At 41.7% G+C, this 25,482-nt stretch overlaps 1 protein-coding gene across 10 annotated transcripts in view; it reads right to left on the reverse strand.

Annotated features, from left to right (window-relative positions):
• Sox5 (SRY-box transcription factor 5) overlaps positions 1-25,482 on the reverse strand; it is a 968,743-nt gene that overhangs the window by 264,801 nt on the left and 678,460 nt on the right. For all 10 annotated transcript variants that reach the window (XM_031383845.1, XM_031383839.1, XM_031383837.1 and 7 more), the window contains one exon: positions 17,258-17,468. In XM_031383845.1, coding sequence (XP_031239705.1) covers positions 17,258-17,468 — 211 coding nt within the window. The remainder of the gene's footprint in view (positions 1-17,257; positions 17,469-25,482) is intronic.

The following is a 25,482-nucleotide window of genomic DNA, read 5'->3' on the forward strand; positions in this document are numbered from 1 at the left end:
GTGTGTGTGTGTGGTGTGTGTATGTGTGTGGTGTGTTTGTGGTGTGTGTGTGTGTGTGGTGTGTATGTGTGTGTGGTGTGTGGTGTGTGTGTGTGTGTGCGTTTGTGTGTGTGTGCGTGTGTATGGTGTGTGTGTGTGTGGTGTGTGTTGTGTTTATGTTGTGTGTGTGTGTGTGTTAAGATGTTGTACCATCCATAATTTAATAACAGAAAAGCCGTTGCATGATGAAGCTATTTCATTCCAACGATCCTAGTCATCTAAGGACAGTGGCGACCTATTGCTGTTGTCATGGAAAGGAAGCGAGTAAAGTCATGTTATCTACAATGGTGGGAAAGGAGTTATTACCACCTTCCCATGGGAGGAAGAACCATCTCCTCACCTTGATGCCATATGTATGTGGCCAATGTGGTGCTCACATGCATTGGGGAGGATGCTACCCGATACAGGCAGGGTAAAGAGGACGAGGGTCTGTCATGGGGCAGAAGTGTGGCTTTTTGATGATATTTCTGCACATGAACCTTCACCTGTGTTCCTCTCAGCCCCCTTAAACTCACTGCTTAGTCACTAAGTTCCAACTAGAACAAAACTGTCTCTTTAGACTCTGTCTTTGGTGTAAAAGAACATTTCTTTACCTGTCCTCATGAAAGATAATCTGACGGCAGTTTAAAAACTATTAATTGCCATTACTTTATTTTCAAATAAAAGGAAAATGAATCATCCACCTAAGAAAACCCATGGAGTAACTAAGCAGACACTAGCACCCAAGTCTCAAGTCTTGATATTTTATCCAGGGGACATCTATGAGGACCACTACCCACAGCCCTGGGTGGATATTTTATCCAGGGGACATCTACGAGGACCACTACCCAAAGCCCTGGGTGGATATTTTATCCAGGGGACGTCTACGAGGACCTATACACCCACAGCGCTGGATAGATATTTTATCCAGGGGACATCTACAAGGCCCTCTACTCACAGCCCTGGGTGAATATTTTATCCAGGGGACGTCTACGAGGACCTATACCCAGAACCTTGGGTGGATATTTTATCCAGAGGACGTCTACAAGGCCCTCTACCCACATCCATGGGTGGATATTTTATCCAGGGATGTCTACAAGGCCCTCTACCCAGAGCCCTGGGTGAATACTTTATCCAGGGGACATCTATGAGGACCTCTACCCAGAGCACTGGGTGGAAGGCCTTGAGCTAGGATGGAAAAGGCTCTACCTGCTATTTAATTAAGTTGTTCAATCTAGAGTTGCTGTGTTAAGAACACTGGTACTGGGCAGTCTAGACCTACATTCCTACTCATTAGGACAACTGTCAGGGGACATGCAGTTCAGAAAGCAAGACAGCAAATGTTTAGGCAGTTGAGACTATACTCTTCAACTCCATCCATCAGCCTGGTAATACATAAATAAGCACATAAAAAAATGTACATGGCCAAAGACCAAAGAAACTTTATAGACACAATGTGTCTATAAAGATAATTTATGTATCACAAAACAGTCTTTTGGTTTTTCAAGAATGAAAAAGAGAAGACCTAATACCTCTTCTCTGCTCATAGAATTCACTGGACTGTGACCCTATGTGATAGTCAGACTCTAAAAGGTCAAAATGTAATTGAGAGAAAAGACAGACTTCTTAAGAAAGAAGCACAGAGGTTTAAAATTTTGCTGGTAGGATTGAAATATTAGTTAAATGTCAAGGATCAACAGTTATCACAAGTTACAAGTTAAAGAAAAATCACTACAAGTTAACAACTTATATACATAAAAGCATGATAGCTGAGGGACTAAATGTAAGTGAAGACTTGTTAGAACAGGGCTGTAGAGGGGGTCGGGGGAGTATTCGAATATGGGAAATAAAGCTAGAGGATGAAGAGAGACAGAAAATGAGCTCACCAGACGAGAGACAGACAGGAAGTAAGCTCATCAGGCTGGAGACAGACAGGAAGTGAGTTCATTGCAGCTTCAGGTGGATCATACCCACTTTATTAAAGCTCTGGAAAATGAAATGTATAGGCTATCAAAAGTGCTACATCCCATCCTCACTGAGGCTCATGCTGCTGACTCCTGAGGAGACTGTTGAATAATGTGACTGCCAATTCCTTCAGCCTACTTCCCATGACCTTTTCTCCAGAAAACTATGCACACAAATAGACTACCTATTGCTGTCATGAGATCTGAGCATGCTAGAATAAATATATCACTTGTTCTATCTGTATGTATGTCAGAATTAAAGAAGTATTTTTAAAAATTGAGGTTATAGTTACAGAATAGACAAATTATGGCTCTATATTCAGTAATTTTTAAAATTTTGTATTATGGGTCAATAAATGATTCAAAGCTATCTACCATTATTTTTTAGCCCCCAAATAAGCTTTAGCTTAGGTATGACTTATTGTCATTATGATCACAATCAGTTTCAACTTTCCGAACAGATAGTATTAAACAAAAGTTCAATGATAATATATGCTGTCCTTTATAATCCTAATGAGTAAAGAAAATTTGATTGAATAAAGGAAAATGAAATGTTACACCTCTAGATTATTTGCTGATGCACTGAAGGAAAGAGTGTTCTTTTTCTTTTCAGGTGGCAAGGAGCAGAACTGACAAAGAATGGAAGCAAATTAGAAGCCATGTAGTGGGAGATGGGTCCAGTAGATGTGGCAGTCACTGTTGCTTAACCATACAAAAAGAACTGGCTGAAGTAGTCATAGGAACCATACCACCTCCAAAGATGAACCAAAAAACGTCTCCCAATGTGTCAGTGTTCATCACGGAAGCCATCGGGTCAAGTACTGCCTAGGTATAATTACTTTACCTTGAGCCCTCCCTGCCAAACTTTTCCCTAGGATCTGAAACTCTTGTTCTCTTTTCTGAAATGTCATAATCAGGTTAAGAACAGGAGCTGTGTTTTTCATTTCTTTCTCCTCATTAACCCAAACAATAATCAACATAGTCCAGGAGCGCAATACATTCTTGATGTCAAGATAACAGTGTGTGTGAGTAAGGTGCTAAGAACTAAGGTTGAGGCCACAGAAAAAGGGAATATAGTCTCTACATTGGGCTTTTCAAAAATAATGGAAAATTAAAATACAGAATATAAATGATAATTCCTATTCTGTACATTTGATTTAGCAAAACTTAATGTGGGCAAAGGTTGCAGAGATTCATCAGGAGGGGCTGGCAAAATGGCTAAGCAGGGTAGCACAGCTGCCCTAAACTGACCTGAGGTCAATTCTCGAGCCCACATGGTGGAAGGAGAGAACCACGTCCTGTTAGTATACCTGTGACCTCACATATATATTGTGCTATTCTCCCAACCCTGAAAAGTAAATAAGTGTAATAAAAAAGAAGTTCAACATGATATAGGTTATCCTAAATCTAGAGTAACAGTATAAATATTGATATTATTATTATTTTATGGTCTCACATATGTGTTTGTACATGCTTTATATATTTATATGTATATGATATATATACATATGTATGTATATATATTACATATAGATTATTATTTTACATATATTTGTTTATATATATTTATGCAAAATAATAATAATGTAGCGATATGGGTTGGAAAAATCATTTCTTATAAGTACTTACATAAAAACATATAGAGCAAAGATGGAGAGAAAGAAAACATGTCCAGAATTCTGAGTCTTCCACAATATCAAAATGACAGCACTTCTCATGGCTTAGAATCACAGATTCCTTCCAAAGGCACAGTGTAGAATGCCCTTTATAATGTGTAACAGATTTTAAAAACAGTAAATACATTCATTTAAATGAGAGTCACTCCTCTCATTTCGCTGATACTGTGTATTCGCCCTTAACTACGATTCTCTGAGTAAAAGAGAATTCTCTGGCTCAAAGGCAGGGTTTAGTGTTGTTGGTGATGGTGGTTGTTTTGTTTTGTTTTGTTTTGTTTGTCTCCTCACTTGAGCTGTTTATCTCTAACCATTCTGATGAACTATAGGAGCTAAGACATGGACCAGTGGTGACCCACGTTCAATGGCAGTGCAGAATGAGAACAGCAATGGCCAAAGGGAGGCGACGTGGAGTCAAACAAGTGTGGCCATGACTACGTGCTGCCGTAATTACTTTGAATCGGGTGCTTCCTCTTCTTGCTGTGACTTAGATAGCTGACTTACTAATGCTGAGATCTGACCTCACATTTCTATACTTTTCTTCTGCCCCAGCACGTGACCTAAGGTGTGCACCCAACCTCCTAGTTAAATGTACTTCTCTGCTGAGAAGTGGGACCTTTCAAAGTTAGAGAGGAAGGTAAGATGAGACAATGGAAACAAAGAGAAATCCTCTGAAAGAAATCAAAACTCCAGTGGGAAGAAGTGCGCATGGGCTCACTAGCAGCATATTTGGCTTCAACTCTTCCCCACAACTAAGGGTGAATGAAAGCATCTGAGGGCTGGGGACCACAGCACAGTGGCACAGCACATGCCTTCCCATGCATGGTGTCGAAAACAAAGATAGAAGAATCTTTCAGGTAAGTCTTACAAGATGCTGTAATTTCTCAAGGAAATAACATTGACAGGGCTTTAATTCATCAGTAATACTCATCAGTGCTTACCCAGTAACACACTAAGTTCCAGTCCAATGGAAGAGCACTGTCCTGCTACAGAGAACGGATGTCCAATACTGGTGCACTTTCCCAGCCACAGACTTCTTGCACAATTCCATCTTACACAGAGGTCAACCCTGCTGACATATTAGTATGTGGGAGAAAACTCACACACGAATAAAGTCAGCTCTCCATATCAGCCATGTTTACATAGGTCTACCGCCAACTCAAGCTACTTGGAAGGGGATTAAAAAAAATCCTTTGTGTATTATCTTGTTCATCACTTCTGATAACAAAATTTTCATGTTTTACTTTGGAGTCATAACGTCTTAACTGTCCATTTCAAACCAAGAAGGATGAAAGAGTCGAGGGCTTGCAAAGTCCCCTGCATTTGTTGTACTGATAGCAGGGGCAGTCTCTTGAGAGTTTACACAGAGATGGCACTCAATAGAAGACAGTGTGCAGTAACTTTCTCCACAAAGACAAAAACAAAAGGAGAAAGTTCAAGAAAAGGTTCTTCACTCCTCCTCATAACTGTCAGGCAACTTCTATTGACCAAGAATAGCGCACAGTAAACACACCAAACAAAGGGAGTAAGGAAAGATGTATTTACTTGCTCAGGGCCTTGCTTTTTCTTTCTATTTCATACACACCCACACGGAAGAGCCTGCATTGTGTTGACAAATAACCACAGAAGCCAGACGGAGGAGGGGAGTGGAGAGGAGCCTGGAAGGTACTAGACAATACCCCCCCCAACACACACAGACACACAAGCCATACACCCACGTGAAAGATAGGATGTGGGCTATGGCTACACGGGTCCTGACATGTCACCACTCAAGGCGGGGAGGCAGGGAAGGTTGGAAGGTGGTAGTTAGGGTGTTTCTTTGTCTATAATTATGTGACCCTTTGTATTTGCTAAGGAAGAAGTGAATTATGTTCTAGAGTAATCTTTTAGCAAATGTTCACTGGCTGTTTGGCAATTTCCTCTAGCCCCAAACCATTTAACATGGAGCTGTTTAGTACACTGTTTTTCGAATGGTTTCAAATACTCACTTCATGGTTTACTTTACATATGTATGCGAATAGTTAGTACCAAATTGAGATGTTTTAAGGTTCTTCTGTATGTATTATCTAAAGCACAAAATGCCCCCGGTAACATACATAAATTGAGAGTAAAATACGAAAACTGATGCATCATTGTGATTTTCCCTCATTTTTGCCTTTAAAATGGCTGTGCCCTATGTATCTGGGCCTTTCTCAGTGACTCTAGCCTAATACTACATAAACATTTGTTTCTGAGTGACTCGTGCAACTCCTCTCGGTGATAAGGGAAATGTTCAGCACAGATGAGTGTAGGAGTGGCCTAGAGATGGTCAGTGTGGACACAAACTAGTCTGCAGCAATGCTGTCATCATAACATCAAGGAATGTTTCCTTGGGCTTGGAAAAGAAGTAAGTAAAAGATCTGGGTGAATTAGATGCGTTTCAAAATCAGGATGGGAGGGAGAAGCACCATGCTATACTGCAATGAGACTCCCCCTTTGGCTTCCAGAGTTTGTGGTCCAAACTCAGGAGTGCAAGGCACAAGCTGGTCTCCAACAACAGCAAGGCCATCTTAATCAAAGCCAAGTGTCCAGGTCATGTGCTGCTTCTATTTGGCCCCAGCCTCTCTCTGCCCCCTCATGTTGCTGGCCATATTTCTCCTTAACAGGAAGGGCAGCACACGAGGTGCTTGGGGGAGTCCTTGAGGTCTCAGGACTCTGGGAGCAGGTGGCACAGGCATTTCTGAGTGGCGCTCTCCACTGCTTCCAGAGCTGTCCGTGCCTTCTTCACGAGAGATCCCTATTAGAAAAAAAAGACCAAGCATCCACTAGAACAAAGCTAAGCAGGCCTATTTAATTAGGGCAAATGCTTGATATCCACTTCTCCGTGTTAAACACACAGCCACGCGGGCTTGGGAGGTCTGATTAATTTTAATATGCATGGTTGTGACAAGTGCCTCGGGGGTAAGAGAGTGAAAAACACACATGGGCACGCAAACACACTAACTCCTCAGCCAGGCTAGAGTCCACGTCAGAGCCATGCTTGGAAGGGCTGCCCAGATTAGAGTGATACCATTCAGCTGGGGCTGGGACCTTCCTTGTGAGGGAAGGGAGGCCTCAGAAAACAGGTGGCTGACTCTTCACTCTTTAATAAATGATATCCCCAAAAGCCATGATATATGATCAGCAAGAAGAGCCGCTGTGCTCCACTGGTGATTATTTATAAATATGCAGCCAGGGCCAGCAGGTCTCCTTCTGAGAGGTCTCTGCTTTGAATCTCAAGGTCTGAATCTGACAGAGAGTTGAGCACAGGGGAAAAGAGGTATATTAGCTATCAGAAAAAGGTTAGAATTCCTCAGGTAAAAAGAAATGTTGGGTCTGGTCTGCGTTGTTCCTTCAGGAACACACACATGTTTAAATAGGAATCTTTGTAATGAAAGTCCTTGTCCTTTTATTTAAAGATACAAATATCTAACTTAAAACACAATACTAGACTGACTATGTACAGAGGGATATAGATGATTAAGCACGCTAAAAGTGGCTGCATCTTACTAGCTAGAATGTAAGTTCTAACTGACCACAGTACCAAAGGCATGTCACTCACATAGTTTCTATACCCACAACCCTGGATCGCAGCTCAAGGCCCCACAGAGTAAGAATGGATTCCCATAAACAATCCCTGAGCCTTCACAATTCAAACCTGAACATCTTTCATGAAAATATAAATAAATTTTCTATAACACTCAATGAACTCAAACAGATCAGGCTAAACCGCCATGCCGGGTAGCACTTGACAAAGTGAGGGAGTGGACAAGACTCACTTCAAGGCTTCAAACATAGCTGTCTGCTAACATTCAAACGCACCTTCCTGAAAAACGTATACTCTCCAGCACGTGAGAGCACCGACTCGTCTCAACCTCTGAAAAATACTCTCTCTCCTTTATCAACATTTTATGTGTGTTGATTTCCATATCTGGGTGCCTTTGAGTAGGGGTGCCCCTGGGTGAGAGTCTAGCTTGCTCAACAAGAAGAGAGACATTTCAGAGTGACAGACGGTACAGTGGAGCCCAGAGTCTCAGAGCACGAGGCGTAGCCCCTGACAGCAGCTGGAGTGTGAGGAAGAAAACTTTAAAGAGAGCCATTGAAAAGTCCCCTTGTTTGTCCTTCATGGGAACAGCGTTCACAAAGCCTCTTCAGGATGTACTTTGTCAAAGGGACAGTGAACAAGGAGACGAACGCACCTCAACCCTCTGCCAATTAGAGTATCTTTAGGCTTTCCCTCCATGTACTTAAGGCTTTTTTTTTTCTCTTTCCTGCCTCATCAAATACAGTGTTAAAAACAAGAGTGAGTTTCAGAGAGCTGGTTCTCTGTACAGGGTGGGGGGTGCTGTGGGATTCTTTGATTTGAGATTACAAATCTTTATTGTTTTCTACAATAACTACAGTCAGGAAGCTGTTGGAGAAAGACTGATTGTGCGCCACTGTCTCGACTCCTCTAATAAAACAAGGCTTGATTTAATTTGCAAAGGGAAGCTCCACAGTGGACATATGAGTGCTAAGAGGCACTGTCATTACTCTACACAAATGCTGTGCATGCAATGCCTCTGGCCATGGTCACAGCACCAAATACCACACACTCAGATCCACCTTTCAGAGTGACTGTATTTGATACTAGAGCATTCCACTGAGGGATCTGAGCTGCACATCTTGCCTATGTAAGCCACTCTGACCTGAACAGTACCGGAGGCATGGCTACATACACCAATACGTTTGCCTTGCGAATTGTAGGGACAACAACTGACACGTGGTTTTTTTTCTGGAAAATTCCACAAGTTCTGTGGAAGATGACATCAAGTACAGTGGGTTGCATTCATGGGAGGTACAAATATGTAAAAGATGTATCATACAATAAAATCCATATATATTTCCAAGTTTTGGAAGAGGCCAGTTTGACAACTCTATGTATATCCATTTCAGTTCAAACACAAACAAATTTAAAAAAACACAACAACAACAACAACAACAACAACGAAAACAGAGAAAAAGTATCCAAGCCAGTCCTGTTAGTGGTGAATTCTGTTCCCATCTCAACCACAGACCTATGCCTTGTGGGGACAGAGGGAATGAAGACTTGCCTGTCTCCACTCTGGTGGTCTGAGGGTGATGTTTGGGGTAGAAGCCAGAGATGTGGTGAGGACTGTCATGAAGTAGACTTTGCCAAGCTTAGTGACTAATTTCAGCGGTTCTCACAAGAGGAGAATTGTCTGTAAACCCTGTGGACGCACAAGGAACTGTTTTCCATAAAGTAACATTGTAGGACTGGGAGAGAAAGGCCTTGTCCCTCAGGCCTTCTAAAGTCAGGAGCAAGCATCATCCGGGGAATTTGAGGGAAATCTCTTGGTTGTGTGCATCAGTGCCATGAAGAAAAAAAAAATGTCACAACTGGTATCTTCCTCACACAATGAGCATGCTCACTGAGGCAAGACAGTTCATGGGAGTCTCAGTCAAGGAGGAGGAATGTGAAGAGATACAGATAGTAAATAAAAGTAGGCATATGGCAACCTGAGAGAGAAACACACAGTGTACCAACACGCATGTACCATGTGCATGATGCATTAAAATTTGAGACAGCCATGAACCTTTGGGTCCAGATATTTATTTTTAGCCCATATTCCCCTTACACTAGGAGTACAAGAAACACACAGACAGGATGTTACAGTGTCCCCTCCAACTTTTACATGGGTCATAATTTATGATTTCTCCATCATTAATTTGGGGAAATTGTCTTTGTCATTGTAAAGTCATTCTTAACAGAAGACACAGGCTAACCACATATTTATTTGGGTGAACATATACATAAATAACATAAAGCCATGGCCTGTTTATGGTTTTGTTAGCTTCTCATTTGCTGTTGTATTATTGATACTAGATGTCCTAACTTTCTCCCTCGAGGGATCCTGGGAAAGAAATACTGTAAAGCATGTCGCCAGTGTACCTGAGGAGTGAAATTCCTTAATGAGCCAAGATGTGACAGCGTTGATAAGTGGCGATCTTCCAAGCAGACCACAGTTTACAAAGTACCGTGCTCGACATCACCTCATCCCTTCCCCTCAGTCTCTGAGACAGTAGTGCGGTGAAGGGCAGGCAGCACGTTAGCACAGTCAGGAGAACGAACGAGGCCAAGGAAGGACCACTGCCCCAGTGAAATTCCAGTGCAGACGCTCAGTTTTAGGTAAACTCTCATCCATACAGAGAGTTGACAGCTTCAAGAGTAAGAACAGATAAAACCACATCATAGAACATCACGGAATGTTTGTAAAGTATCTCCTGAATGATTCAGTAACTAGACAACACACACACACACTAAATACATAAGTGCAGGTAATTAGAATTTTTAAAAAACAAAGTATGATGACATTCATGTATGAAACTATTGGAGTAAGACCCATTACTTTGTAAACTAATGAAAAAAATTATAAAAAAGGAGGAAAATCTCTGAAGTAATTAAAACTGAGAGTGATATTTAAGGCAGAGAAGGACACAGCAGTGGGCCAGGAATGCAGCTCAGTGGATACAGCACTTGCCAGGTAAGCTTGAGCCACTGAGTTTAGATCCAAGGAACCCAGGTAAGGTCAGGTCTGCAACCCCTGCTCCAGTGAGGCGGAGTGGGACAATCCCCAAGCTTAGAAGCCAGCTCAGCTAGCCTGTTGTATGTGGGAAAAGCAATAAGGGGTCCAGTCTCAATAAGGTAGTGGCAATGGCTGCCACCTAAAGTAGCCTCAGCCTCTATGTGTATGGTGGCAAATGCATTGTATACTCGCAAGAACACACAGGCACACAGATTTTTCCTAAGTACAGTAGTATAAAGGCACGAACGGCTGAGAGAATGCATGCTCATTAGACAGATGTGTAACTGGAGACTAGAGGAAAGTTGTATCAGGAAGTGTAGGGTGATGTGGGGTAACGTGTTCTTGTGTTCACTGTCAAGAAGTATGTGAAAGACAGTCCTTCTGTTCTAAGTTAAGGTCCTCCATACAATAAGAGCAGGGTCAATTTACTAAGATTACACTTTAAGTAAGAAGGGTATTAACTTTGGTGTTTTAAATGTTGTTTTACATTTCTTGCTTTAGTGTATATGAGGAGAGGGCACAGTGAGACCCTGGTGTGTGTGTGTGTGTGTGTGTGTGTGTGTGTGTGTGTGTGTGTGTAGGTCAAAGGGCAATTTGTAGGAAGTGGTTCTCTCTTTCCATCATTTGGGTCTCAGGGATGGAACCCAGTTGGTCAGGCTGAGCATGCCTTTCCCAGTCGAACTATCTGCCATCCAGACTGCAGAGCTCTGTGAGGACTAGGTGAGGGACTTAGCACATCAAGGGGTCATGTGTTGGAGATGATTTCTCCTATCACCCATGTCAGCAGACGGCAATAGTAATGAAGGAGATTAAACCTACTTTTAAAAAACATATTGAATATTTAGTATAATTATCTGAACTTTATCTAGTATAATATTGGAGTAAAGTTAAATAAATGGCCCTTAATACGGTGTTACAGTGGAACAAGAGTTAAAGGTGGCTGTGACTCCTGCTTCCTGGGAGAGTCACAGAGCTAACAGAAACATGTTCGCTTCACTGCTGCATCTGAAGCTCTGTCAGTCTACCATTATTTTGCTCCTAGACATTTTTCAACAATGATTTTTTATTAAAATCTCAAGGTCTCCTCCTCCTCCTCCTCCTCCTCCTCCTCCTTCTCCTCCTTATTTTTAATGACAATTAGTATACAATGGGTAAGTATTCTCTTAAACACTTTTTGGAAATCTGATCATTTAAGGAGTAATATTAAGAAGAAACTAGCAATTATCACTTCATTTTTTTAAATATTTCAGAGGGATACAGAGCCATGTGAGGTACACTATAGGAGTTAAAACACTACCATGCAAACATAGCAAGCTCTCCATGAGGCTGTGGATTCTAGGCCAGTGACAATACCAGCTTAGAGCATGACCCTAGGATGTCTTTAATCATCATAGCTGTCATCTGAAAACGGAGAGGACAGGAATCTAGTTACTGAGGTCACGAGAGATGTCATGTCTATCTTCAGTTAAGAAGGGCTAGCTGATTTCAACAAACTTATTACCAAATGTAACACAATGACAGTAGAAAGGCTGACATAATATATGTGGGTTCCTATGAATTTAAAAGCACACATCACAGTAAGAATGAACAGTAGTGGCCAGCAAGGTGGCTCAGTGGCTAAAGGCACCTGGTTCGAAGCCTGGTGACCTGAGTCTAATCCTTGGAATGTACATTGCTGAGTAAAAGAATTGACTCTGCCAAACTGTCTTCATCTCACCCTACACACTCAGACTCATGTGTGCCCACGCATGCATACATGCATACATGCATGCACACATAAATTAATTAATTAATTAATAATTTTAACGGACATTAAGAATCTGCAGGAACAGATGCTTTTTCATGACATCCCAAAATTCTGAAAGTCTAAAAACACAAGCAGGAAAGTGTTATATTTTTCTCCTAAAATATGTTTGAAAATACCTTAACGCTAGAGTAAAGAGGAGGTAGGTGTTGTTTCTTCCATATGTGTGCACCTCTAGACCCTGACAGACACTCCCAGCTTCTTGGCCTCCCTTTGGATGGTCTAGCCTCCTCTCATGCCTTCCCTGTCCTTGCTGGCCTTCTGTTGGCTGAGTGAGGCTGGAAATAATCTGGTCTTTCTAGTGAGATCCACTCCCCAACCCCCACCATACAAGAGGAAGCCAAGATGTGAGCTCGACCACTCATAATGATTTCACTGGGCTTAATGAAATTTTCATCACAACCTGCTGCTCATTTTAATGCCCTTTGAAAAACAATGCACAAAGATCCAGAGGAGAGAAAAAGATCCCTTCTGTGGCATCTGTGCACTTAGCACTTAGCTCCATTCCCTCTCTGCCCCTACCTCGCCCTCATGCCTTTCCATGGCTTCTCTCTCCATGGAGCTGCAACAAGGGCTTGTAGATAGCCTTCCCACCAACAATTTTGACATTTTCCCCTTCAGATTGATCACTGAAAATTTTATCTTTTGATGTCAGATAATAAGAGAGACCCAGCTCAAGTGTGTGTGCTCTCCCCACCACTGTGGTCCCTTGTACAAGGATGGGAAGGCAAGTTCGAGTGGCCAGTCTCAGGCCTGTCCAATACCCTTTGATCAGTGATGTCTTAAGGCCAACAGAGCTTCCAGTTACTTTGAAACTTACAGTCTCCTAAGATACAATTCTGCATGCATTTCTCTTTGAGATTTATTATTATTTTTTCTTTCTGAATAAGAACATGGCTTTACTCAGATATAAATTACTTCTTTATAAGTCCATAAATTGTTTTGGTCACTAGATATCCATTCTTGAAAGAGGCGTTGAGGCTCATGCCTGTAATCCTAGCAATCAGTGTACAGAGGCAAGAGAATCATCAAGGATTTGAGGCCAGACTAGGCTGCATACTGAGCCCTAGGCAAACATAGTCTAAAGTATGAGACCATGTCTCAAAAGAACACATAAAGTACTTTTAAATACATATATATTGTTACCAGGGCAAATTATCAGTGAGAGTATGTCTATGATTTTAGATATTCAGAGGAGGCTCTGCATAACTTGCATATGTGGGTGTAAAGATTGTTTATGCTCTGTCCTTCGGAGGTTGTTTCTGAAAGTCAAGAGGGAAGATGAGGGAGTCTGTGTACATGTATGTCTATATGTGTCTGTATGCATGTGTGTGTTATATATGAGTGTGGCACATGTGTGAGCATGACATAAACAGGTTTACATGTATATACACACAAAGAGGCCAAAAGAAAACACCCCCAGAATACCATTCTGTGTCCCAATTCCTTTGAGACCCAAGCTAGGCTGGTGGCCGCCAAGTCCCTGGAATCCTCTTTTCCCTGTCCCCTACCACACATGCATGTGGTTACAGGCATTGTGGAATGGCATTATGGCCATGCCTGACTTGTGGGAAGCAGTGACTTCCAGGTGGTAGGTAGGCTATCGTGTGTGAGCAACAAGAGCAAGTGCTCCTCCCAGCTGAGCTGCCTCTTGCCCTGACTCAGACTTCTCGACTCTTGCCTTGTTCAGTATACATTCTCTCCAATCTTATTCTATTTAATAACATGTTCCCTCTTATCTGAGGATTTACATGTTCTAAGAGGAAGAAGTTCTTTGAAGTCCATTACTGACAGAGATATACTAAGAAAGGCCCTCTGACCTTCACATGCAATCATGACTTTTCTTTGTTCTAGTCCTTTCTGCTATGACTATCATCCTTGTTATTCTACCCCAGTTGTGTTTCCCCTATAATTCCCAATGCTCCACCAGATGTTTCCTCAGGTACTTGTGGGTGCCACCTGCTGCTGACTTTCCCACTGAGATGTAGTCAGTAGGTTTAGATTAGGCCTGCTATCTACTCCAAGTTAAGAGTTTATACATCTCCTTAGTCAACCCAATACAGCAAAGCAATGAAAATATCATACACAAAATTTCCTTTAATAATATCATTCAAAGAGAACCCCCCAAATCTCCTTGGAATAAAATATACAGAATAAACATAGCACCCCTTATTCCTATTCCTTATCCTTGAATCCAGAACATATCCAACACTATGATTTTAAATTAACATGTGAGGAAAAACACTTTATAACTCCTTCCCTGAAGTCAGCATCAAAATCAGAGATGTACATTATTTACATGAAAGCTAGGAACTAATTGAGCTTATGGTCCTGGACATAAACATCCTCAACAAAGCCTGAACAAGTCAAATCCCAAAATAAAGCAAAAGAGCTATGAAGTGTGGCCCAGTGAGATTTATCACAAGTTTGCTAGGTAGGTCAATGTTGAAAATCTCCTTGGGAATTTAAAGATTAGTGACTATGTGTGTATTATATTAGTAGATAATTAATATCAGTGACTGTGTGTATTATACTAATAGATAAAGTTCTAAATTCATAGAAAACCAGAGCAAAGGAGAAAGTAGGTCCTGATGGCATCACCCAGGAAAGCTCACAGCAAACATCCTACCTCATGGTGGGTCAAGAAGCCTGGCTCTCACACTCAGGAACATAGCAATGGTGTGGTACCCTCTCTTCCTACTCTTGAGCAATATCCTACTAGAAGGCTTGGCATGTAAGAAGAAAGAAAAATAATGAAACCTGAATTGAGGAATGGAATAAATGAAACTGTCCGTTTGTGAATGAAATGTTTGTCCGTGTAGATAGTCTCACAAGTTAACAAAAACTGCTACATATGGTATGGTATTTCCACATATTATCAAGAAGCCTGGCTCTTACACTCAGGCTATGGTATTTCCACATATTATCAACCAGCAAGTAAAATTTGAAACTTATAGTATGAATCTTGTCTATCTTTTCATTTTATATAAAAAGGCAATGAGCAAGTATACATGTAGTGAAATACATCTAAGTTATGTATGCGGAAACTGTGTAAGAGCCAAAATTTTAATAGCTGAGAGCGATTTTATCTGTTTGTAGATGAGAACAATCACAGCCTCTTTCTGATGTGATCTACAGGCACAACACTCTCAGTCAAATCAACAATATTCTTTGGATATTCTTCCTAATGTGATCTACAGGCACAACACTGTCACTCAAATCAACAATATTCTTTGGATATATTCAAACACACTTTAGAGTTTGTGGAGAGAGACAATAGGCTCAGACTGACCCATAAAAAAAAAAAAAAACTAAGGAAAAGAAGGAAAACTGGGAGAACAGTTCAACCCCAAACAAGATTTCCTGTTAAGTAAAGCTATACTCATGAAGACAGCAATGATATCAGGGCAAGGGAAGTACAATGATTTGAAGGAACAGAGCTCAAGGGGTACAAATAAATGAACACTAATTCAGTCAGTCACCCTAGCAAAGGAACAAAAGCATTCACCAGACAAGAGTCACTTTTTGGAAAATATCTAGACACACTGTGATAACACAAAAATTAAAGAATCCAGACACAGAACCTTCAACACAAAGAATAACTCAAAAGGGTTCCCAGATCTAAAGTATACGATGTAAATTTATAAAAGTGTAGGAGATAATGCAAGAAAAATATCTCAGGCTCTCCATGACTACTTGGACAAATCAGAACTAACCCTATGAACATAGTGACAACTGGAAAGCCATTAAAATTATTTTTTTCTGCAGAATAAAATACTGAGAATGAAAACACCAACCACAGACTGGGGGAATGTTTATCAAATACATTTCTGATTCAAACTGGTATCCAAAATATATAAAGATCTCCTGAAATCCATCTGTATCAGAATGACTCAATAAACATACAAAAGCACTAAACAGATGCTTCCCCAAAGACACAGAGATGCAAAATAAATGCATGAGGAGATCTGGACATGGAGGGCCATCGGGGAACTGCAAGGTAAACCAACAACGAGATCGTAATCCATAGCTACTTGAATGCACAAAATCCCCAAATACAACACAGCCAACACCTGAGAGGGATCTGGATCAGCAGGAACCTCCACTAAGAGATGGCAGGAAGGAAAATTTTATGAACATTTTCCAGACAGTGTGGCAGTTATTTATAAATTCAAGCAACATCTTCCCATGTACTGAGCCATGATGCTCCTAAGGCCTTGAACACATATTGGCTATCACACATGGTAAGGTAGACATGACTTGTAATCAAAGTGCATCTCCTCTCCACTTGGTTGTTTTGCTCACTTGGAACTCAAAGCTGAGGAAGAGCAGGGCTTGCTCTTGAATGCTGGGTGGCTTCAGCACCCCAGACTCAGCCAGGGTTAAATTGGAATAGTTAACATCTGAATCTAACCTTGGACTGGTTAGCAAGATTTTTTTCTTAGTTTGTTTTATTTTTAGGATGAACTCTTACACATATATATGTATATCAAGTTCAAGCTTCTACCAATAACTAAAAAAGAGGGTTTTAAAATTAGGACCCCAAAAGAAAGGATTCTAAGAGTTGAAAAAATGGAGGCCACATGGGGCCACAGCTAAGTAACTACAATAACATTTTTATGGACTGCACAAGGAATGGACCTAAGATCAAAGATAGGAAATGAATATATTGATATACAAAGGTTACAAAATGTAACACAATTCTAAAATGGCCCTTAAGGGGAGAGATTTCCCTGAGATGTATGGTACAGGCTGCAGATCCCTGACAAGTAGGTGGGTCTTCTGGGCAATGCTGAGACATTCTATTCTTGAGTCTGTAAGTTTCACTCAAGTATAACTTACTCATGTATAAAAATAAGACTCACATTGCAATGTGAATTTATGATTTAAAAAAATCTTAGGATCTGTGAGATAGAGATGAAGAAATGAACAAAATAAAGAAGAAAGGAAGGAAAGAAAGAGGGAGAGTTAGAGAAAGGAAGAGATAAAGAGAAAGAAAAAGAAAGAAAAACAGAGTGTGAGCAAGAGCAAAAGAGAGAGCGAGCAAGAGCATGCAAAAAGTAAGGAACCTTTATAGACATGAGGTTGCGAATTTGTTCAATTTAAGAATCTACACCAAACATCAGAAGTGGAAGCCAAATCAAACTACTAAACCAGGGAGGACACGGCCCATCTTCCCGTCCCAGCCTTTACCTTCCGGCTCATTCTTAATCAGCTCTTCCATCTTCCTCTGCTTCAGGGTGTCCACCACATCCGCTAAGCTGCCCTTGCGCCGCTCAGGGGTCCCCAGGGCTGCGCTCGACACGGACTCGCCACTCTGCCGCCCACCTTCTTCTGCCTTCTGAGGTGAGGTAGATGAGTTGTACGGAGCTAATGAAGACATAACTTTATTGCCATCCACTTCCTGGAAGAGAAAGTAAAGACAAGGTAGGCGTTTAAAATTCAGTACGGTTTCTCTGGGGAGAAGGAACGCTGTAGCTTATTCCATAGACAAACAGAAATGTGACATGTCACTCTGTAAGAGCAGGGAGCAAAGAAATCTGGGGGACAAAAAACTGGCTTCACTTTGCAAGTGAGCTCAACTGTGAGTCACTGATTGCTGTACAAGCAAAAACAAAATCTGAGGCCCCTTGCTATAATGTGAGGCAGCAAGTTTTTAAAGATAGGGTTTAAAAGGCAGCAGAGTTTGGCCCTACTGCCCTGGCTGTTGCTTAAAGATCTTGGATATTTGTATGACTGTAAGGTGGAGCTGTCAACTGCATTCAGTGCCTCGTGACATTGGAATGTTGAAACAGATCATACATCCGTGTACCTTGTCTTTATCTCCAGTCTCTGCTGTAAACTCACCATGGCTCTCCTGATTCAAACTGTCTCTCTTAGTGCCCCACCCACTCTCGAGCTTTAGAAGAGCCACGCCACCACACAGGAGACCTGGACACTGGGCAGGAACGTTGTGAGACTGTCTCTGCTTCTGTGGAAGTTTTCCTGACTGAGTTACCACTTGAGGCCTGGTTTCTTGCCTTCCCCTGTGTTTTGCTGACGTATCAAGTGCTGTATTAACCAGTCCCCTGAATTTCGCTTCTTTGTAACTTTCTGACCCTGAGTGGCTCTATTCTTCGCTCTAAAACTTTGTAGGTTTTGTATTCTCTTATCTTTTCTCTCCGAGATTTTAACCACGAACTTGTGACATTTATAGCATGCAGGGTCTATTTGGTGTCAAAGATATTTCAGGAATTTTAAAGAAGCACAAATCCAGCACAATAAACAATGTTCTTATGTAAAAGTCTCTCGGGGTCAGCACTTCTGTCCATATTTCTTTAAGTCCCGCAAAGCAGGGCACTGTGTCACTGCAGCTTTGGCAGCCTCTCTCTGATTATGCTTCTCATTGGTATGGCTCAGAAGATCCTTAAAACAAGGCTAAGTGGGAGCAAACCGGGTGTGCAAGACCGCACACTATGCCTGTTGATGCCTTCGTCGTCTGTGTGAGAAATGATATTGGACCCAGAAACACAACAACTAATAACATAAAAATTAAGGGCACTATTGGCTAGCTTAAAGTATACTAAATTACTTGACTAAAATCTTGTCACCTTGATCCTTGGTAATCGTTATCAACATAATTATTATATCTTGATATGATTTTGAATTAACAGATGCTTAGTGAGTAGAGGGACATTAACTAAAGGAGAAATATAATTTTGTTGTTTGGGTTTAATCATGAGGAGAAAAAAGAGAAGAAAATAAAGAGGAATGAGGAAGAGGAGGAGGAAGAGGAGAAGAAAAAGAGGAGGAAGAATAGGAGGAAGAGGAGGAAGGAGGAGGAAGAATAGGAGGAGGTGGAGGGGGAGGAAGAGGAGGAGGAAGGATCGGAGGAGGAAGGGGAGGAGGAGGAAGAAGAAGGGGAGGAGGAAGAGGAGAAGAAAAGAAGGGGAAGAATAGGAGGAGGAATAGGAGGAAGAGGAATAGGAGGAGGAAGAATAGGAGGAGGCAGAGGAGGAGAAAGAATAGGAGGAAGAAGAATAGGAGGAAATGTGCTCTAAGGAAACCTTCTAAGTTACAACTTCCAAACCCCCGATTGTTTAATCCCAAGTAACTTCCTCTCTCACCATCTCTATGGAGTATGTCTCCGATATGTCAGCTGAGTGTTCTACACATGCAACTTAGTTTCTAATGTCACTGGGTTTTGGATACAGCCTGAGTTATACAGCGATTACAAGCCCTTGAGGGAAATTGCCTGCCCACTTTTGATGTTACTTAAAACTATACATAAATGTAAGTACACAGAGGAGCAGAACACACAGGCTCCTCTTGGTCAGAAGACTGAAAACTTCATTCCATAAACTCAAAGAGTGTTCCTCGTGAATGGCCCACAGTGTACATCATCTACAATACAGAATGCAGCAAGAAGCACCTGTATTCACTGCACACCAAAGATTTTTCATCTCATGTTCCTCCCTGGGTGGAAAGAGACATTTCCCGACCGAGGCTCCACACTGGGTCCATGTGTCTGAACCCTGTTTTACACGGAGTGCTCTAGAAGCAAACACAGGCAGCTGATTGAAGACCACACAGCTTTTTAAGACAGATCATCCCTAGAGAGGATGGCTCCCATGTCTGCATGCAATCAGGTATAAAAGATCAGAAGTTACCCCCAAAGGAAGGACCCTACTTTACATACCTCCCATTCACTCACCTTACATACAAGAAAGAAATACTTTTTGAAGGCTTGACTTGTGTCTTAGGGATTCTAAATTCAGTTGCCATGGCAGGACATACTTAAAGAAAATTCATTAAGCATTATTGCTACCTTACACAGGACTGCATCTTTCTGCTGGCTCACCTGTCAGGTGACATTTTAGTCCCTGGCACCACTAATCCCTTTAATGGGTAGCTACCAGCTGATGCAGGCTGGAGCACCACAGCTCATTTGCCTGGTGAATACCTTTGTCCCTGAGATTGTTTTTGACATACCTGAGACATAGCTACATGCCTCTCTTCACTCTGCTAGCAGATGAAACCCAGACACTCAACTTTCAGAAGCACGAAAGGGCCAGAAGAGCAATATGCATCTGGTCCACTCCTAAATTCTGAGGGCAAGCGTCAGGCTTGTGCAGGCAAAGGCACAGGATGGTGAGGTATGTATAACATCAGAGTGACCCACTCTCCGAATGCCTTAGCACAATTCTCTGGGCGTTATCAATTTGTCACCTTTGCAAGCAAAGGAATAAGAGATGGTGTGTTCAACATAGCTCCCTCCCACTGAAATACCCTTGTGAGACTAGCTTCTGTTTCATTTTTTCTAAAGACAGCATTTCACTCTAAATACTTGGAAGAAAATACTAGGACTTAATATTTAAATGTTAATTTGGATAATGAGGAATATTTCTTTTATTTGAAAAAACTGAACTGAACTACTACAATTTTTTTTAAAGATTTATTTATTATTATACATAAGTCCACTGTAGCTGTCTTCAGACATACCAGAAGAGGGTGTCAGATCTCATTATGGGTGGTTGTGAGCCACCATGTGGTTGCTGGGATTTGAACTCAGGACCTTCAGAACAGGAGTCAGTGTTCTTACCTGCTGAGCCATCTCACCAGCCCTGAACTACTACAATTTAACCAGCGCCAAACTGCACGTCATCCTTGGCTCTCACCTTACAGGAGGCATTATCTTCCTTAAGGTTTGGTTCTGTATGTGGAGACTAAGTTCAATTCACACAAGGTGGCAAAAACATTACATTTATATTCTATTATTAGAGTACATAATAACGATTGGATACCTATGTCAACCATTTTTAAAGAGCCTTATAGGCTTAAATTTAATCTTGATAGTAGGACTAATTATGATTTCCAATTAATAGAGAAGCTAAGGGACTCTGACTAGGGGTTACGACTGAGGTCATAAGAACAGGGACAGAGGAGAAACCCACGTGGCTTCAGAACCTCAAGTCTAACATTCACAATAGCACACTTGTTTTCCTTAAAAAACTAAAATAATGGCTTATATCTATTATATTATATGTGAGCAAGATAGACTTCTTCTTCCCAATAATTATGAAAATTTCCTAATATATTCAACTTCCATAACTGAGAAAAAATGCTTTCTAATTAGTTAAAAGTCCCTATTTGTAAATCCTGTCTGTTCTTTTATCCAATGAACTTAATAATGACCTTTGACATTTAAACAGTGACATAAACTCAGCATAAATTTTTCCCCTAACTAGTTGTTCAGAGTAGACATTATGAATAGTTTGTGGTGGTTAAGCTGTTGACAAATACTATCTGGTCCTCTGTTTTCAGCAAACTGAAACTTCAAACATTGAAAAGGCACTAGGGAAGGCCTAAACAGTGATTGATGAGAGTCTCACCAAGAACAGTCTCTTAATTGTGGGTTGCATAGCAGCAGCAGTAGCAGCAGCAGCAGCATTAGCAGCAGCAAGAGCAAGGGATGACAGAGAGATGCACAGAAGAGATGCTCTCCTTACAGGGTGGAGCTGGCAATGGGTGTTCCCATAAAATATACCAACTAATACAGAAACAAAACTTGGAAAACTGTCTTAACACCTGCCGTGTGTTCACCCTGTTAAATGATGTTTAAAAGAAGGGGGTCATTCCCATCACATCCCGCTAGCTTGGAAAACATTGTCACCCTTTATTGTCTACCCTGTCAAACTGAGTCTGTCGGGTACAGCAATGAGCCCTATATAAATTGTCCTTTAAATCTTTATGACACTTTCTTGATTAAATGGTCAGTGTCTTTCCATAAACATTCTACTGTGCTTGCCTACTCTTCGATTACAGACCCCGGGAGACCATTTAGGCTCTTCTCCTGAACACATTCCCTATATGTGTATACACACACCCCTGAAAACACACAGCCATTTCCCCACCACCTTAAAGAGTGGGTTTCTCATTATTATTGCAGGTATGCACCTACTCCTGAAGTTCCCCCCAAATTCCCACTAAGAATGGATTGCTGGGTGGAAAGCCCTGACCTACTGCATTGTCCCAGGAAGGTCCTCATGTAGTCAGAAGATGATGCTAAACAATCAATTACTGTTAAAAAATAATAAATGGGCTGGGCATGCCTTTGATGTATGCATTTTGGAGGCAGAGGTGGCTAGACTTGTATGAAGTGAAAGGGCATTCCTACCTACATAATGAGTTTAGATCAACCAGAGCCATACAGGGAGATAATCTCAGTCTCTCTCCATATACATGTGCCACCTATCTATCTATCTATCTATCTATCTATCTATCTCCTATCATCTATCAACTATCAATAAATTGTTTATCTTCTATCATCTATCTTCTCATCGGTCTCTGTATCTAACACCTTTACATTGATCTATCTAAAGATAGAAGAAATGCTAAAGTACATACACAGACTTTGTGATTTTGTTACATGATACTTAGGAAATTCTCTATTTCGATTCCTGCACTAACTGTGGAAGAACGCTGTACTGGTTAATCTTCATTGTCAATTTGAGAGGATTTAGAATTACCATAGAAACACACCTCTGGGTGTATCTGCGAGCATTTAACTAAGCAGTGAAGCCACTAAGCAAGGAAGACTCACTCAGGACAGGAGAAGCACTATCAATGGGGTGGAGACTTAAAATGAATAGAAGAGGAGAAAGAGAGCTATGCATCAACATCAATCTCTTTCTCTCTCTCTCTGGTTCCTGTATTGTGATGCCTCATGTTCCTACCACCAAGATGAGCTAGAGTCCCTTGATCAGTGACACAAAGAAACCCTCCTCTCTCTGGTTGTTTCTTGTCAGGTACTTGGTGACATTTTCTAAAAATGGCTTCCTTGAGTTTCACACAGTCAACATCTGTTTGTATTTTTGGGTCACCATAAACAGTGGTGAGTGTTGTTTGATTGTTTTTTCCAAGTTGAAACACAGACTCTTGTAGACTGCAGTCCCACAGGCGAGGCAGGCTGCACAGTTCCACCCTGGTCTGCATTTCTTCTCAGACCCTGAGCTGAAGATTCAGCTTAGGCTAACACTTCACTACTGAGCAGAGAGCTTCTGCATTGGTTTTCACATTGCATCCCACTGGCAGTGATCAACGGTAATGGACAACAGCTAGCCTCTTGATGGTGATTTGCGTAAGTGAACTTCTTCTCACGTGCATGTCTTTGAACTACAAGTGCAGGCATACCAGTGAATGTTTGATATGGTTCTGCCTGCCTTCCCCAGCATTCCTAACTGAGAAACTCTAGGGGGAGAGGGACCAGACATGAGATCTGAGGAAACAGATATCCACTGTACTCCAAGAACTTCCACTGGAAAATAATGTGAGAGTTAACACAGTAGGGTTAGTGGTGGAGACAAGTAGCTACACTGAGGAAGAAACGGGCTATTAGTGACAGGACTTCAATGGTAGAAGAAGAGAGAGAAGAGGCAGCATGTTCTCTGGGCTAGTTGGGGGAGGAGGGGAGAGACCAGGGACCCGCACATGTACATTCTCTGCCCTAAACAGTCACTTGGACGTTTGCCTGAATGCTCACATGGACAGTCATGGCTGATGCAGGTACAGAAACTCAACTCTGTATGTGTACAGCAAGGGCTCTTCCCAGGAGCCCTCTCCTCATAGCCCCACATCTATGAATGCCACAGTCACTGAGAAGAATCTGGGATGATTTGGTTTTATCAACAATGCATTTTGATATGTGATAAAATTTGCCTTAATGTATTAATATCTATGATGTAACGATTAAACAATGGCATGCACAATGTAGCTATCGTCTTTACAAAATATCTAAATCCTTGCAACTGAAGCTGAGACTTAAAAATACACTTTCTTGGTCAGTAAGCTAGCTCAGATGGCAAAGCACCTCTGCCAAACCTGAAGACCCGAGTTCGAGCCCCAAGTCCCACACAGTGGAAGGAGGGGACAGATGCCCACAGGCCATCTTCTACCTACACAGTCCTCAGGCCTCCAACACAAAAGAAATAAGTATGTGTAATAAAATATTGTTTATAAACAGTGGATATCTGGGTGGTTAAGAAGAGAGGTCACAACTGGGAAGGCCGTTGAGAAAGCATCTTAATTTCCATGCAGATGCTACAAAAGGCTGCCAACAGGCCTTTTCCCAAAATTCTCTTCCACAACCACATTTGCTGGAAGCTCAGAGAATGTGACATTTGGGTATGGCATGTATGTTTTCATGTGCCCTCCAAGCCTCTTAATAAGCAAAAGAGGCATTTAGGGAATTGCTAATACATTAACTAATAGAACCAAGAAAACTAAGAACACCCTGTGCTCCCACAGGCTCATTATCTCCCCGCTGAAGATCTGTGCCTATGCCTCAAGATCAAACATCCCTTAGTACACCCAAGACCTCTGAGATCCTCCCCTTCAGGGCTCCGAGTCTAGCCATATGCCATTTCTACAACAGAAAGGCATGACTACATATCCATGTACATCCATTGAACGTTTACTCTCTCAAGGGAGCTGTTATTTCCAACAAGGAAGTACAGAGAGCCTAGCAAACGTCACTTCTGTAAGGAGGCAGTTTTACTACAGCTCTTAGAAAATTTAACTTGAAAACTGTTCGTATCTGACAGTCTGAAGGAAGAAATGAAGTTGAAGAACTCATAGTACTTTGGTCTGGGTGCCCACGTCTGTAAAGTAATTATGCAGGTATAATGAGGATGGGGGGACATTATGTACTTTTATTCCATGTAGAATAGACACTTACTGAATAATGCCAACCAGCTGGACATTTGATAGCCTTGTTTATAATTAGAAACAATGTTTAATGTTAAATAAAACATATTGTGGGTCATTCCCACAGGCAGTAAACTATTACAACATCAAAACAGTTTAAGTGGTTAAACAGACTGAACCAGGGGTCACTCACTGTTCAGGCACCTTTGGAAAACTATTTTATGAGTATTTGCCTAAATGTACGTCTGTATATACTACATGTGTACAATGCCATGGAAAACCCAAGACGTTGGGTTCCCTAGAAATGGAGGTACAGATATTTGTGAGCTGCCATGTAGGTGCTAGGGATTGAACTAAGTTCCTCTGCAAGGGGAACAAGTGCTTTTAACTGCTGAGGCATTTCTCCATACCCCCAGACTCCTCTCAGCAAATCACGTGCGCAACAGCACAAGCCTCTTCAGACCCAGGTTCTTTGTCTGTGGTGTTGATCCGCATTGTCAGCTGTACTGGATTTAGGATTAACCAGCAGACTAGGGGAACATCCCTCTGGGGGGTGGGCATTTAAAGAGCGTGCGTGCGTACGTGGGTGCGTGCGTGCGTGCGTGCATCAGCAGACTAGGGAAACATCCATGGGGGAGTGGGCATTTAAAGAATGTGCGTGCATGCGTGCGTGGGTGCGTGGGTGCGTGTGCGTGTGTGGGTGCTTGCGTGTGTGGGTGCTTGCGTGCGTGTGT

Source organism: Mastomys coucha, unplaced genomic scaffold (assembly GCF_008632895.1).
Source record: "Mastomys coucha isolate ucsf_1 unplaced genomic scaffold, UCSF_Mcou_1 pScaffold20, whole genome shotgun sequence".
Lineage (NCBI taxonomy): Eukaryota > Metazoa > Chordata > Mammalia > Rodentia > Muridae > Mastomys > Mastomys coucha.